Source organism: Diceros bicornis, chromosome 3 (genome assembly GCF_020826845.1).
Source record: "Diceros bicornis minor isolate mBicDic1 chromosome 3, mDicBic1.mat.cur, whole genome shotgun sequence".
Lineage (NCBI taxonomy): Eukaryota > Metazoa > Chordata > Mammalia > Perissodactyla > Rhinocerotidae > Diceros > Diceros bicornis.
The window spans coordinates 33096297-33109903 of record NC_080742.1 but is presented as its reverse complement, the minus strand read 5'-3'; the positions used below and the strand labels follow the sequence as shown (position 1 = coordinate 33109903).

The window sequence follows — 13607 nt, the reverse complement described above, 5'->3', positions numbered from 1 at the left end:
AGTGAGAGAGGGTCACCTTCTTACTTGCTCTCCAGGGCTGTTTCATGGCTTCTCAGTCCTCCAGTGAAAAGTTCTGCTTCTTTTAAGTTCAGGCCATTTGTCTGTACCATCTTGTAACTCCTTGGATCTCTCTTCTGAATTCATTGAAGACCTTAGCACTGCAATCACCTTTCTATCCCAGGGGTCTCCTTTTCTATCCCAGTCTTGTCTTTTTCCTGGCCCACTTCAAAGCACGCAGCACACTAGCACTTTGATCTTTTATTCCTGTGACCTCTTCATCCCCAGTGAACTGCACCTTCACTTGACTTCAGCTACAGCCATGACCACATCTTAGACCTTTTTTTTTAAATCACTTGGAATTATTTCAGTTGTGAATTACTAAACCCAAACATCTCACTTTCTAACAATAATCTCTTATTTTACTAATTCTCTTATTCTATTACTTCCTTCACACTTGTTCTTTGATCTTATAGATCCTTTTACTTTCTCCTGTCTCTTTTCATTTTCTTTCTGCTCCAGTTGAGAATTCTTAGTTTCTAACATCAAATGCTCTGTCATCCTTATCTCCAAATCTCACGTTCTATTGTCCCTCCATCACATTCTTGTAAAGCTCCAGCCAAGGATCCACCTAATTGGCCCCCTCATCCATGTCCATATTTGTGCTGCTAAGCTCTCTCGGAGGAAATCGGCCCTGAAGATTGATGCCAGTAAAGCATTCTAGTCTCCAACCCAACTGGGTCCTCCACACTGCCCAGAGCCTGTCTTTGTTTCCCTAATCAGCTCTTCCTGTTCTCTTCTGTGACCAGCTGAAACCTGCTCCCTTCAGTGCCTCCACTTCTCACTCAGTAGAATATTTCATCTCCTACTTCATTGAGAAAACAGCATCACATGCGAGTGCTCTGCTTTCATTCACCAAATCTACACACTTATAAGTATTTGTCCCCAGCCTTTCCTGTTCTTTTGTTCCAACAGAAGAGATGTCGCTGCCCAAATTTAAAACTCACCCCCTGCTCATGCTATGTATCCCATTCACTCTAACATTTTCAGGGTCTTTCTCTGCCTTACAGGTATACACTTTCTGGCTTTTCTACAATAGCAACATCCTCAAGAGTCTCTACAAATTGAAAAAAAAAAAAAGAAAGACTACAATAGAAGAAAAGAAGAAAAACCCTCTCTCTATCTCCCATCTTCCTCTCCTCGTAGGCGAACTTCTTAATTTTTCTTCAGTGCTTCCTTACCTTTCACTCATTCCTCGACCCATTGTAATCCGCGTCCCACCCTCCACACACTTCAATGAGACCGTACTTGCCATGGGCACCAGTGGCTTCAAGTTGCTAAATACCATGGATGTATTTCAATCTTGATATTATTTCTCTGAAGTATTTGTTACTGTTGATCACTCTCTCCTCTTTTGTTTTTTCAGTCTTTTATTATAGAAAGTTTCAAACATATTCAGAAATAGGATAATATCAATGTCTAGCTTCAATATTTACTAATACATAGCCAATAATATTCATCTACATCTACAAGGTCTCCCCTTCCCAACTGATTATTTTGAAGTAAACCCCTGACGTCATGATTTCTTCTGTAAATATTTCAGTGTGCATCTCTAAAAAATAAAACCACTTAAAATGATCACAATATCATTATCACACCTAAAAATAATAACTCATAAATATCAAATATTCAGTCAATAGTCATATTTCCCTAACAGCCTTCTAATTTTTTTAATGGTTTGTTTGAATCAAGATCTATATAGGATCCACATTTTGAGATTGGTTGAAATGTCTCAAGTGTTGTTTTCTTCTATTTTGTTTTGCTATACAGTTTCCACCTCCATTTCTTTTTGTCCCTTGAAAAAAAGTTTTTGCTTTTATTGCAGAAATGAGATCAACTGTCCTATAGATTTCCCCAGTCTGGATTTGGCTGAGTCCACCTTGTGGAATCATTTAACATTTTGCATCTGTATCTCCTATAGCCTCTAAATTCAGAGATCTGGTGGACTGATAAGACTAGGATTGGATTTAGGTGGCAAATTTGCTTCAAAGGTGGTATTGTATACTTCCATAATCATCAAGGTTGTTTCTAATTTTACAATGTTTTCAGCAAAAATGATTGCCTAGATCATTAGGGGTTGCAAAATGATTAAAATTCAAATCCTATCATTTCTTCTTCCTATATTAGCTGGAATATTTCTTTAAAGAAAAACTTCCCTTCATCAACTATTTAATAACCCTGAAGTACAAATCTTATAGAAAAGACAGAATAAATGTTTGATTCTTTCAGAATAAATGATTGATCGAGTCTTTCTTTTACTTACCAGTTTTGAAAATAATGAGTCGGTTTCCCTAGTATTCTCCAAAGATGACCAATGAGGTTTTTTTGTCTTTTTTCAGTATCATTATGAACTCATGAATCTATTACCCTTATTGATATTCTTTAGCCAGCAGAAGCTTATTCAACTTGGCTTCCAAGTCCTTTGACAAGAAATTTGTAGTGTTTGGTAGTTTCCTTGTTTTCTATTATGACAAAATATCCCAGGCTCATTTTGTACATCTCCTGCTCCAGATCTAGAATCAGTAATTTTGGTTTCTTTTAGTGACACTGGTATTTAGAGAGCACAATCTGGACACTAGGAGTGTCATTGCTACTAGGTTGGTCATTGTTTCTAGACGTTTTCGTTCGATAGAGCTGTGAACACGTATTCTTTTAGAATTAAAGGTAACACACCACAAGTTCTTACTGATACTTCCAACTCAAATTCAGGATGACCACAGAGTTTTTACTTAACTTTGTGCATTTGTTTCTCCTTTCAACCCAGATGACAATATCAATTCGCAGTGACAGCAACACAGTCATTTAATTTATCTCATGATACAAAACACAACAGTATCAGAGTAAGAGTAACAATATGACCATCAGCAATATGAGTACTAGAAGAAGTCAAAGCTTTTTTTTTCTTTTTTTTTTGTAGTCCTTTTTATCCTTAAAATATATCCCTTTTGGAATGTGCAGTCAAAATGCAGGGTTTTAAAGTCACTTAGAATCATTCCATACTGTAGGGTTTTGCCTCCAATTTGAACCACATTAAGGTTGATTTGTTTCATGTTACTTTAAATATTTTAGGAATCAATTTTAAAATTTATTTTGTTTTATAACTATGTAATCTTTGCATGGTTCCCAAACCAAATACCAAAACAAGGTATATTTCAGGAAGTATAGCTATTATCTTTCTTTCTTTCAGCCTCCTGCCTCCCTATAAGTAATAATTTTGTGTGTGTGTGGCTTATCTTTCCAACTTTTAAAAATATATAAATAAATATTAAGCAATGACAGCATACTATTTACACTTTTTTCCACCTTGCTTTCCTCATTTAAAAATATATCGTACAGATGACTCCATAATAGTATGTAGACATCTTCTTCATTTCTTCCTGCACTTGAATAGTACTCCCTTGTGTGGATGGATCATACTTTTGATTTGTCCAGTGCTCTATTGATGGAATTTTGGATTCTTTCCATTCTTCTGCTATTCAAGGTAATCATTCAATGAGTCTCTTGCTTATGTTTTTTTTTCTTATTTTTGCTAGTGTATCTTTGGTGTAGATTCCTACAAGTGGGAATTGCTTTGTCAATGAGCAAATATGCATGTATTATTTTTAGATATTGCCAAATTCTCCTCCATAGTGGTGTACCACTTTGCATTTCCAACAGCAATGTGTGAGAAAGGCTGGTTTCCTTCAGTCTCATCACAGAATATGTTGTCTTTTGGATTTTTGTCAATCTAGTAGTTGAAAAGAGGTTTCTCAATGAGGTTGTTTTTCATACAGTTAAGAGCCAATTCTGTCCTCTTGACACATTCCCTCTCCATTAATACCCAGGAAGCCACACACACAAAAATTCTAATTTATTTCCTATTTCTCGGGTTGTTACATTTAATCTCCTTCTCTAGTTCCATATCTCTTGTTTATTTCCTAAATATTCTTCTTTCTCTGGATTGTGTCTTAGCATTTCTTTTAAAATCCACTCATTTGACTATAATAATCATTGCTATTCTCACTGCTACTAAGTGCATACCTGCAGCCAAGAGCTCTCCCTCTGCTTCTGTCCCACATATTACACTGCCTAGTGGAGATCATGAATTGTGCCTCCCAGGCACCTTTAACTCAATGTGCAACACACTTCCCCAACATGCCCTCCCTCTGGTGTTCTCCAGTGCAGTGACTGCTACCACAAATTACCAGTTGCTCCAGTCACAAACCTGGGTTTTTTTCCTGGTGACTCCCTTTTTCACCCTCCTTGCAACAAAACAATCAGCAATTTCTGTGGCTTTTAGCTCTTAAATGATTCTCAAATCCATCTGCTACTCTCCATCCCATACTACTAATCTAAGCCACTGTCGTTTCTCTTCTGGACTAGTGAACCTTCCTTTTAGGAGGTTTTCCCTTTTCCTGCTCCTAAACATGGTCAGAATTACCTTTGAAAACACAAATAATATAATGCCATTTACTAGCTTAAAAACCTTCAAAGCCTCAAAAAAAAAAAAAAAATAGAAAGAACCACCTAAAACCCCAAACATCCAAGTCCCAAGTCATATATTTCCACAGGTGCATATGTATTTAAGTAAGTGCTACAAAGCTCCAGATGATTAATACTAACCTGATAACAGAGGTCACCCCTGGGGAGAGGACTGGGATGGTAGGTAGTGAAGTGGATGTTGTGGGCAGAGTTAATGTTGGTGAAGGAGGACTTCTATTTCATCATTATTTGAATTGTTTGAAATTTTTACAATTACGATGTTTTCAAGTATTACTTATATATTTTAAAATAAATAAAATGGACTAAGAAAGTGAACCTTAACTAGCTCCAAGGCAGACTGGGCTCACCAGCAGGTTGTATGAATTCTCAATGCCAGGTCACCTGGAACAGACCTCAGATTCTCCACAACTCTCCCCAGGGAACAAAAATTGTCCTCTTCACCTTTGTATTATCTGAGAATTTCAATCAAGGTATTCTTACCTTTGTGGTCCACAGTTTGACGGTCCAGTCAAACGACGATGTGACAAACAGGTGTGAAAAGTCGATTGGGCCCACTGCCATGTGGCAGTTAATTCCTGTCACTGGCCCTTGGTGACCTTCGAAGACCTCACCGATACCTGCTTTGCTGCATGAAAACCACATGTGAGCAGAATTTCAGTGACTTTTGCAAAGCAGTGATGGCTTTAAAAAAACAAACTTGTCTCTGCGTGATGACTTCTCCATAATTTGGAAGAATAACCATAGACCACCAAAAATGAAATCACCTTCACAGTTACCTTGAGAGAAATAAAATGCTAGACTACTTTTGGTCATTGGAAAACAATATGGGGCAATATAATCGTTTTAATCTTCAGAATTTAATATCAAATTTTATCATTTAATCCTTTTTTAGGAGTTCCTCAAATCCCATCATTGTTGATGCAGCTACTTTTTGAAAAACATATCTACTTAGATCTCAGAAGCTTTCGTATTTATAATGAGACTATTCTATTCTTGTGATGACATTTGGCACATGTTCCATTTTAACTCCTTTTGGGGAGCCTATTGGCTATAAAACTCCGTACATCCTTATATACATACATTTATCCTTTAAAGGAAATTTCTTAAAATAAGTTGAGCTACCCGAAAATGTAATACTTTGTGGAAACCCTTGCCACCACAAAATAATATGCATAACTTAAATGTAATACGGAGACAATGATGTTTTCACTGAAAGCAGAAGAGAAATTTACAAATCCACTAAATGTAAATTCTGTAAGGGCTGGTGCCTTGTTTGTCTTGTTGCCAAGTCTTTAGCATATAGTAAGTGCTCAATAAATATTAGTTGAAAGAAACAGCAAAAGAAAAGAGACAAATTTATGCCTTTTTTCCCCAACAGAATTGCATTTGAGAAATATTGATACACATTTTTCAAGTTATCTATAGATATATGTTGCTCATTTAACTAAGCTGGGATTATTTCCAGCCCCCTATTATCACACAATAGTCCACATGCAATCATACCCAATTAGTAAATATACCAAAATGCTATATTTTAAAAATCCACGTGCATGAGGATATAAATAAGACAAATACAGAGAGATTGTGGAACCTAAATACTATATCACTAGGAGCAAAAATGAATTGTTATTAAAACATTTGGGCTTCTGGAGCACCAATAAGTGTCGATGTGCTGAGCAAAATTTGAAATCATGAGCGAACTGCTGCAGCCTGTGTTCTGTGTAACAGGCGCTCAAAAATTATGCCCAGTGAAACTGCTAACAGCAGTTCCACACGTGATCATTTGAATTTGTTCTAATGAACACGAGGAACTGATCTTTGAAGTGGCCCCTGGTGAGACTCCGCTTGCTCTTAACAGCATCCTGAAAGGGTTTATAGGGTGCAAAATGAGGACCTTGTTTAATTTATGGAAGTGGATTTGCACCTTCTCTACGTTAGGTGAAAAATGGAAAGCCCCCGCCTCTCTCCTATAGCCCTATAGGACCCATTTCAAATTACTACAATGTCAAATGCTGCTGCTTTACATCTTGACTAAGATCTGTATTCTATATTTCAGATGGATGGACCAACGTAAAAAGCAAAATCAACTCGTTGTAAAAAGTTTTGCAGTTTGTACCTTAGGTACCCCTCTTCTGAACCACAGGGTATATTCTGATTTTGCTTGAAAAGGACAAGAGCCACAGAACAAAAATATTCATCGTGTAAAAGGAACTAAAAAAACAAGAAAAATCTCGAAGTTATCAGTGAACATATTCTGTAGCCTTCACAGATGATTAAGGTCCTGGATTAAGTCAACTGAACCTATGCCCTGTGATGCTAATAAATGTGGAGACAAAGCTGTGACTCCATGATTGGCCCGCTGCACTCTCTGTGCCTCTCTCTTGCCACTTATGACTTTCTACCTGTAGTGGAGATATTTGTGTGTTTACCTTTCCCACCATCCTCAGTTCCTGGAAGACAGGAATCAGGTTTAAATGATGTCTGCATGCCTGGGGGCATATAGTAATGTCCTTTGCTCAAAGTAGGTGTGCAGTCAATGTTTGCATGAAGAACTTTATCAGATCTTTTTATCCTTTCATAAAACTTTAATGTGTGGTTTTAACCAGTTTTTATGAAGTAGGACCATTGGGCATGGAACTATGAGGCATATCTTCCTAGTCATCTTTAAATCATGTGAGCAGGGAAAATACTGCTTGTTCTTAAGTGCAGAACAGTGGGAACATCACAGCTCATACTGTATGAGCTGGGCCATGGATGCTTGTTACTTCTACAAAACAGGAAAACACACGAATATGAACTTGAAACAATTTCTGGTTCCTCATTAAATCTAAACAGCCTGGGATGAGTGCAAGAGATGAAAAATCAATTGAATTAGAACTAATAAAGTGACAGAGAAATTAAGCACCAAGGTGAACACAGTGAACTTTCAAAAGATGTGAGGCCACTCGTTAAGTCTTGCATGCAATTTTATAATCTAGTCTAAATTATTGGATTCCACTTTATCCTGATGGTTTTCCAGGGACATTTGCCTATCTTTCAATCAAGGCAGAGTTCTTATCACCTGGAAACTTCATGGTGGCTTGTATATAACATACTATTTCAGTCTCTCTGATTGGGATGAAAGGCCCTAAACCACTTCTCTATACTATTTGGATATTGTCATTTCTTTATCCCTATATAGACTTTTACCTCTTCACTTACTATGTGCCAGGCCCTGGGAAGGGAATCAATGATGAAATGGAAATAGTTTAGTAAGAGAAAAATGGCAGATAAATGAAGAGTTGAAATAAAATGTGATTAAAGCTATTGTAGAAGCATGTATAAAAATATATAAAATAGCAAACCTATCTGACAGCCTGTAGTCCTATCCCATTTATTCTACTTTAATTTTCTCCATAATACTTATCATCTTAAACCATATTTTACTTATATATTAGTTGACTGTCTCTCACCCTCAACCAGAATATGAACTCCCCGTCTGTTTTGTTTCTTACTGCATCCTTATGATGTGATGGTGCCTGGCACATGGTAAGTTCTTAGTAAATATTCATTGAAAGAATGAATGAATAAAAAGAATGAAAAGTCTATGGAACCATAGAAGAGAGAATAGTTTTCTTTGCCCAAGAGAGTCAAGAGAGGCTTTAATGTGGAATGACCTCTGTGCTGGCTCTTGAAGGATAAGGAGGAATTAACCAGGCCAGGAAGCGAGAAATGCCAGACCCAGCAGAAGAAATCGAATGTACAAATTCATGGAAGTGTGGTGGGATAAGCAATATTTGGGCATCGTTATCCTTGATGGGTCTGTGGCTGGAGCCTGAAGGCTGAGGCTGGGAAGGGGCAGGTAGTCAAGGGTCTCATATGATATACTAAGAAGCTTGGACTTTTTTCCTCATGACAGTGTGGACCATCAAAGGATTACAAATGGATAATGACCAGAGCAGATGGATGCTGTAAGAGAATAAAGACTTGAGGTTGTGCTTTGCAGTTCTTCAGAAATGCCTTTCTCATAATGCAAGGTGGTTATAATCCACAATGTGATAACAGACTTTCGGAAATGAAGAACACGTCATCGGTAAGAAAACAAAAATCACCTTCCATGACGACAGGCTGTGTAGACTGTACCCTCCTCACTGCCAACCACGAAGTTATTGACGTCTCCCGTCGGGAAAGCCATTCCGGTAACAGCCACAGGCTTGGACTTATTGTACACCAGCTCCATGCTCTCCTACCAAAACATGGCGTGGTTACATTCCCTCTGTCAACTTCTTGCCATGCCAAAGATAGCACGGAAAAATCATTTGGCTAAATCGTCTGTTTGCTTTTCATACAGCGTTACAAAAGACCCCGGCTGTGCCAGAAACCACGCTTTACTGCCCCTGACATTCATGCTTCTGTGTATCTCTGGTTTCAGGCCGGCTGGATTTCATCAGCGTGTGCTGCTGCTGCTTAAGTCAGGCAGAGATGACAGGTGAGAATTCTGAAACTAATGGTGCAGAAACTAAAGATAATACTGTAATGGTTACACTTGTCAGCCCCAGGCTTTAATAAAACACACAATACCCTTGTATTTACAAACATTTTCAAAATCAATTGTTCGTGAGAATACACATGTGTTAATATCAGATGTACTAAGCACATTTGTCAAAGCAGGAGTGTGTGTCCTCCATGGACTAAAACCAGAAAGTTGTCACTCAGGTCATAAAAACCAGATTTCCACAGGGACCAGATTTCATGAAGGGCAGCTGTTAGGGGTATAGGCTATGAGCCTGCAAAGAATGGTGTTTAAACGAGTCTTTAAAATAGTAAATGAGAGACTTAATTTTATCTAAAATGATTTTCAAAATCAGAAATTAAAATGTATTTGAAAAGATATTCTGCTCAATTAAATTTAATAATAATGAAGAGTAATTAAAACTAACAACTCTGAATATTTCTGGCTATTTACATCAAACAGCCTACTTCGTGCACCTGAAATACTTTTTGAAAATCATTCTAGGGGATCACGTCATTTTAGTTGCTTGAGAGTTTAGTCTTTTTTTGTGCAAACAAATAAACCAGGTCATCTCAGCCAAGGAGTCCATAAACTAGAAGCGCATGCTAACTGTCTGGGGAGCACAGACCATGTGGTCATGTGACATGCTTGCAGTGTGTGAGATCCACACATAGTGAATGCGTCTGTGAGGGCACGTTATGACAATATAATACAGAAAACTGAACTATCCAATGGTTTGCTCCACCGTTAAAATTAGCAGCGAGGAAGGTATAGTCTCCTGGTTGCCCACTTGGAAGGAAGAGGGACCAGGGCAACTGTTGGATGCTCCCAAGTCTGCCTGCCATCCACGGCCATGCCACTATACTCTCAATCTCTGTATGGAGACAGGAGTCTGTAGACATGCCAAAACTAATAAAAAGGGTCGTGTAGCCCCTGTACGACTGGTTTTAACCTAAACAAATACACGTTTCATCAGCGAAATGGGCAATTAAACAATCCTAATTAGACGGTTCGCTCTTATATCTGTTTGCAACCTCTGTACTTTTAAAGAAAAACAACATATTGCTGAGAATTTTAAGACAAAGCCATAAAATACCCATACACAACTCCTGACTTGTATAACGTTAAAGATCAGCAAAAATAGAGGAACTTAAATTGTAAGGAGATTGTTAGCTTTCTCTCTCTCTCTCTTTTTTCCCTCTTAAAATTATAAAAAGAACTTATTTAGTCTTAGCATTCTCTACATCTGTATTTTGTGGAGACTTATGGAAGGTTCTTTACGGTTTCCATATTTCCTTATGTACCTTGAAACTTTAATGTCTTCTAAAATTGTGAGAAAGACATTCTAGGGTCGTTATTCCAGGAAAGGGAAGAAGATTGTTAAAATTGAGAATTATCTCCTACATATCTTTTACAATTTTCTTGATGTTTCTTCACATTTTTGTCAAAGGCTATAACAATGAACTCTTTGTATTTTTAGTTGAAGGACAGTGAAGTACTTTTTTCTCCACAAGGAAATGTGGAAAGAGTGTAAATATGTGTGTTTATGTGCGTAGGTGTGTGTCTTCTTGTGTGTATGTATACATACATATATTCTGAAAGTTGCATTTAGATGCCTCCCCCCAGTGGTCTCTTCCACTTCTGCTCCTTTGTTTGGTTCCCATTATTGCAATCAGGGGTGGTTTGGAAACTTTGGAACGTTCTCATTTTCGACTTCTCATTTGTTGAATAAGGAATGGCAGGAGCCATACTAACAAACATTCCAGAGGAGAAAACAGATGGTTTGACAAATTCTTCATACATGCAGGCGGTCGTCTAGGCTACAGGTACAAGCAAGGGCTTGGATTTCTGTTTTGCTGGAATACCTTTTCTCCAAGGCAAGTACCCATAAAGGATTGCTCTGCGGAGCTCCAACTTCGTTTTCATTTGTTTAAAATGCTGTAGGGTAAGTACAATTCATACCACAGGCAACTTCCATAATTACTATGCTTTAAATGGATTATCTCATTTTCACTTGAAACTGACCTAAGGATTAACGTATTACAATAATTACATGATTTGCGGTAAAGGAAATGGGTTTTGGCTTCAAGAGGAGACTGCTGAAAGCAGGCCTTCCTCTTTCAAGTGCATCCATTGGTTTTAGCTCCTATAGGATGTGAGGGTTTGGCTTTTAGGAACTATGTTCCATTAGGCAGGTATCTCTTTTAACCAGGATGCTCTTATGTGTAGGGGAAAACAAACCCACCTGTGGAGTTGAGAGCATGTCCAGGCTCCAGGAACACATTTTACCATCAGTAGAGACAGTGATAAGGTTATGAGCATTCTGGGTCCCAACAACATTTACACAGTACACGGGATGCTGCAAAAACATAAACATGGAGGATCAGACACTGATCCAAGAGGAAATGCTTACATTTGAGCGTCAAACACATTACTCTAAAACAAGGATTAAAGAGTGACATAATCCTACAATAATACAAGCCTAAGGTCATTTGCCACTTTTGATTTGAACTTGATTTCTTTCTGAAAGCTCTGGCAGCAAGACATAGCAGTGGAAATATTTACAAAGCTCTACCTTGCTCAGTCAGATGCAATGCAACAGAGCTGAAGAAAGCTGGAGCAAATCAGGATTGATGGGGCAGAAGCAGTACAGGGAGGTGAATGTGCATTACTTGAATGCGTCTCCAATGCATAGTTTGGCTTCTTAACTCACCATGAGTGATGGAAAAAGACAGTCTTCAAAAGGATAGAACTATTGACTTTTGGAAGGAATAAGTGTTACTAAATCTGAAGTTTAATGCATTATAGTCACAGTGCCAAACATTTGTTAACATTCTTTATAAAAAATGGTTAACGCTCATCAGGCTCTTTAATTTGAGGGAGAGATATTGGTGGTGGAAATTATCGGCACAATGCACCTAGTGAGATAAAATTAGTTTCTTTTATGTTACTGCAAAATCTACGATAATGATAGATTTATTTCTCAAAATATCATTTGGGGTAGTATGGAGGCTTAGATTTGGTCAAGGCCTTGAGAAAGGTCATTTATACAACCTGGGAATTGTAAGCAAGATGCTCTAACTTTCTGTCATAACTCTAGTAGATTATCCCACTCTGTAGAATCCTAAATGCTAGGCTAAAATCATTTGCAGCTGCACATTAAATACTAAATGGAAGGTTAGCATAAGCAGAACCTAGTAGTAATTTGGGTTAGATTTCAGGCAGCTTAGCCATCAGTGGCCAAACCACAACTTAGTTGATACTTCTCTGTGCAAAGAGCTGACGGTCTAAGTCTTACTCTTGATGAGTTACTGTCCGTAATACCTAGCCACAACGACAATGAAACAATCTTTAATACTGGAAAGTTGATATTATATAAGGGATGGTTCCCAAACTATTATTATCATATAAACTCCTGGTCAGAAGGAACTGTAATAATCATCCAGTGCAGCTACTCATCTGCCTCTACCAAGAGGTGGTCCCAACTCTGCCTAAACACCTTTCCTAAGGGTAGCCAGGTTTAGCACTAATTTGGGGGAGTTCTTCCTTCTACCAATGGGGATAAAGAAGGCTCAAGGAGATACATTTAGTGCAGTGCCCTTTGGGATCATACAAATCAAGTCAAAACAATACAGCTTTTTGCATATTTATAGATTGTTATTATATTAGCATCACCCCCGTCTTGTCTTACTTGGAATAATCATCACCAATTCTTCCGACTGTTCCTTGAGTACCTGGTTTTCAATACCTTCCCCATTCTGGTCACCCTCTTTTGCATATCCTTTATTTTGCCTGAGCTCCTCTTACACTGAAGTTCTGAGAATGAAACACAACTGTCTATCTTATTCTGACCAGCAGAATACAGAAATCCAGGGAGCATTGAATTGTCACTTCTCATGTGATTAAAAAAAATATGCTTGTATTAATGCATCCTAAGAATATATCTGCTTTTTTGGCAATTGCATCACTTCTTTTACTCACGCACATGGACAATCAACTAGGTCCCTATGTCTTCTTTACACCATGTTCCTACAGAAACTTTCAAATGAATCAATTTCAGTGGATCTGGACAGTGGCAAGCACAGCAGAGATCGGGAACTAAATGTTATCCTGATCAGGTCTTCAAATATCAATAGGACTGACTGGTTGTGGCCCTGTGGACAATGCTCTTGCTCAAGTCTCTGGTGTATGCAGAGCCTGCAGCAGTGCACATACTCAAGACTGGAGCCAGAAAACATGTGAAGGTCTGTGTGGAAATCAAGTGGAAGAATGGGTGAAACAAATTCTCACCTAAAAATAGCAGACTTAGTAAAACTGAAGAACAGGAAAGCAAGGTCCAAACATTGTTATGAACCTGAAATCCACCCAGCGTTTTTTAGCAAGAGTCCAAATGGAGGGGTTTCTTTGTTAACCACCAAGCATCAACACAAATCATCAAAGTCCTAACGGACTGAGACCCTAAGGGTGTATGTAGTAGGGAAAGAAGGCTTCTAGAAAAATGTGTAGAGCCAAATGCCTAGAGAAGGAATGTGTGTGGTAGCCCCTCCCTGGCTTTAATCAGTACTACTGGCCTGTG

At 38.1% G+C, this 13607-nt stretch overlaps 1 protein-coding gene across 1 annotated transcript in view; it reads right to left on the bottom strand.

Annotated features, from left to right (window-relative positions):
* The window catches only part of DYNC1I1 (dynein cytoplasmic 1 intermediate chain 1), a 262800-nt gene that overhangs the window by 52600 nt on the left and 196593 nt on the right, over window positions 1–13607 (bottom strand). Inside the window, exons 10-12 of the mRNA XM_058525886.1 lie at window positions 11277–11390; window positions 8631–8764; window positions 5020–5164 (exon numbers count right to left, since the gene is read on the bottom strand). Of these exons, the coding sequence (XP_058381869.1) occupies window positions 5020–5164; window positions 8631–8764; window positions 11277–11390 (393 nt within the window). The remainder of the gene's footprint in view (window positions 1–5019; window positions 5165–8630; window positions 8765–11276; window positions 11391–13607) is intronic.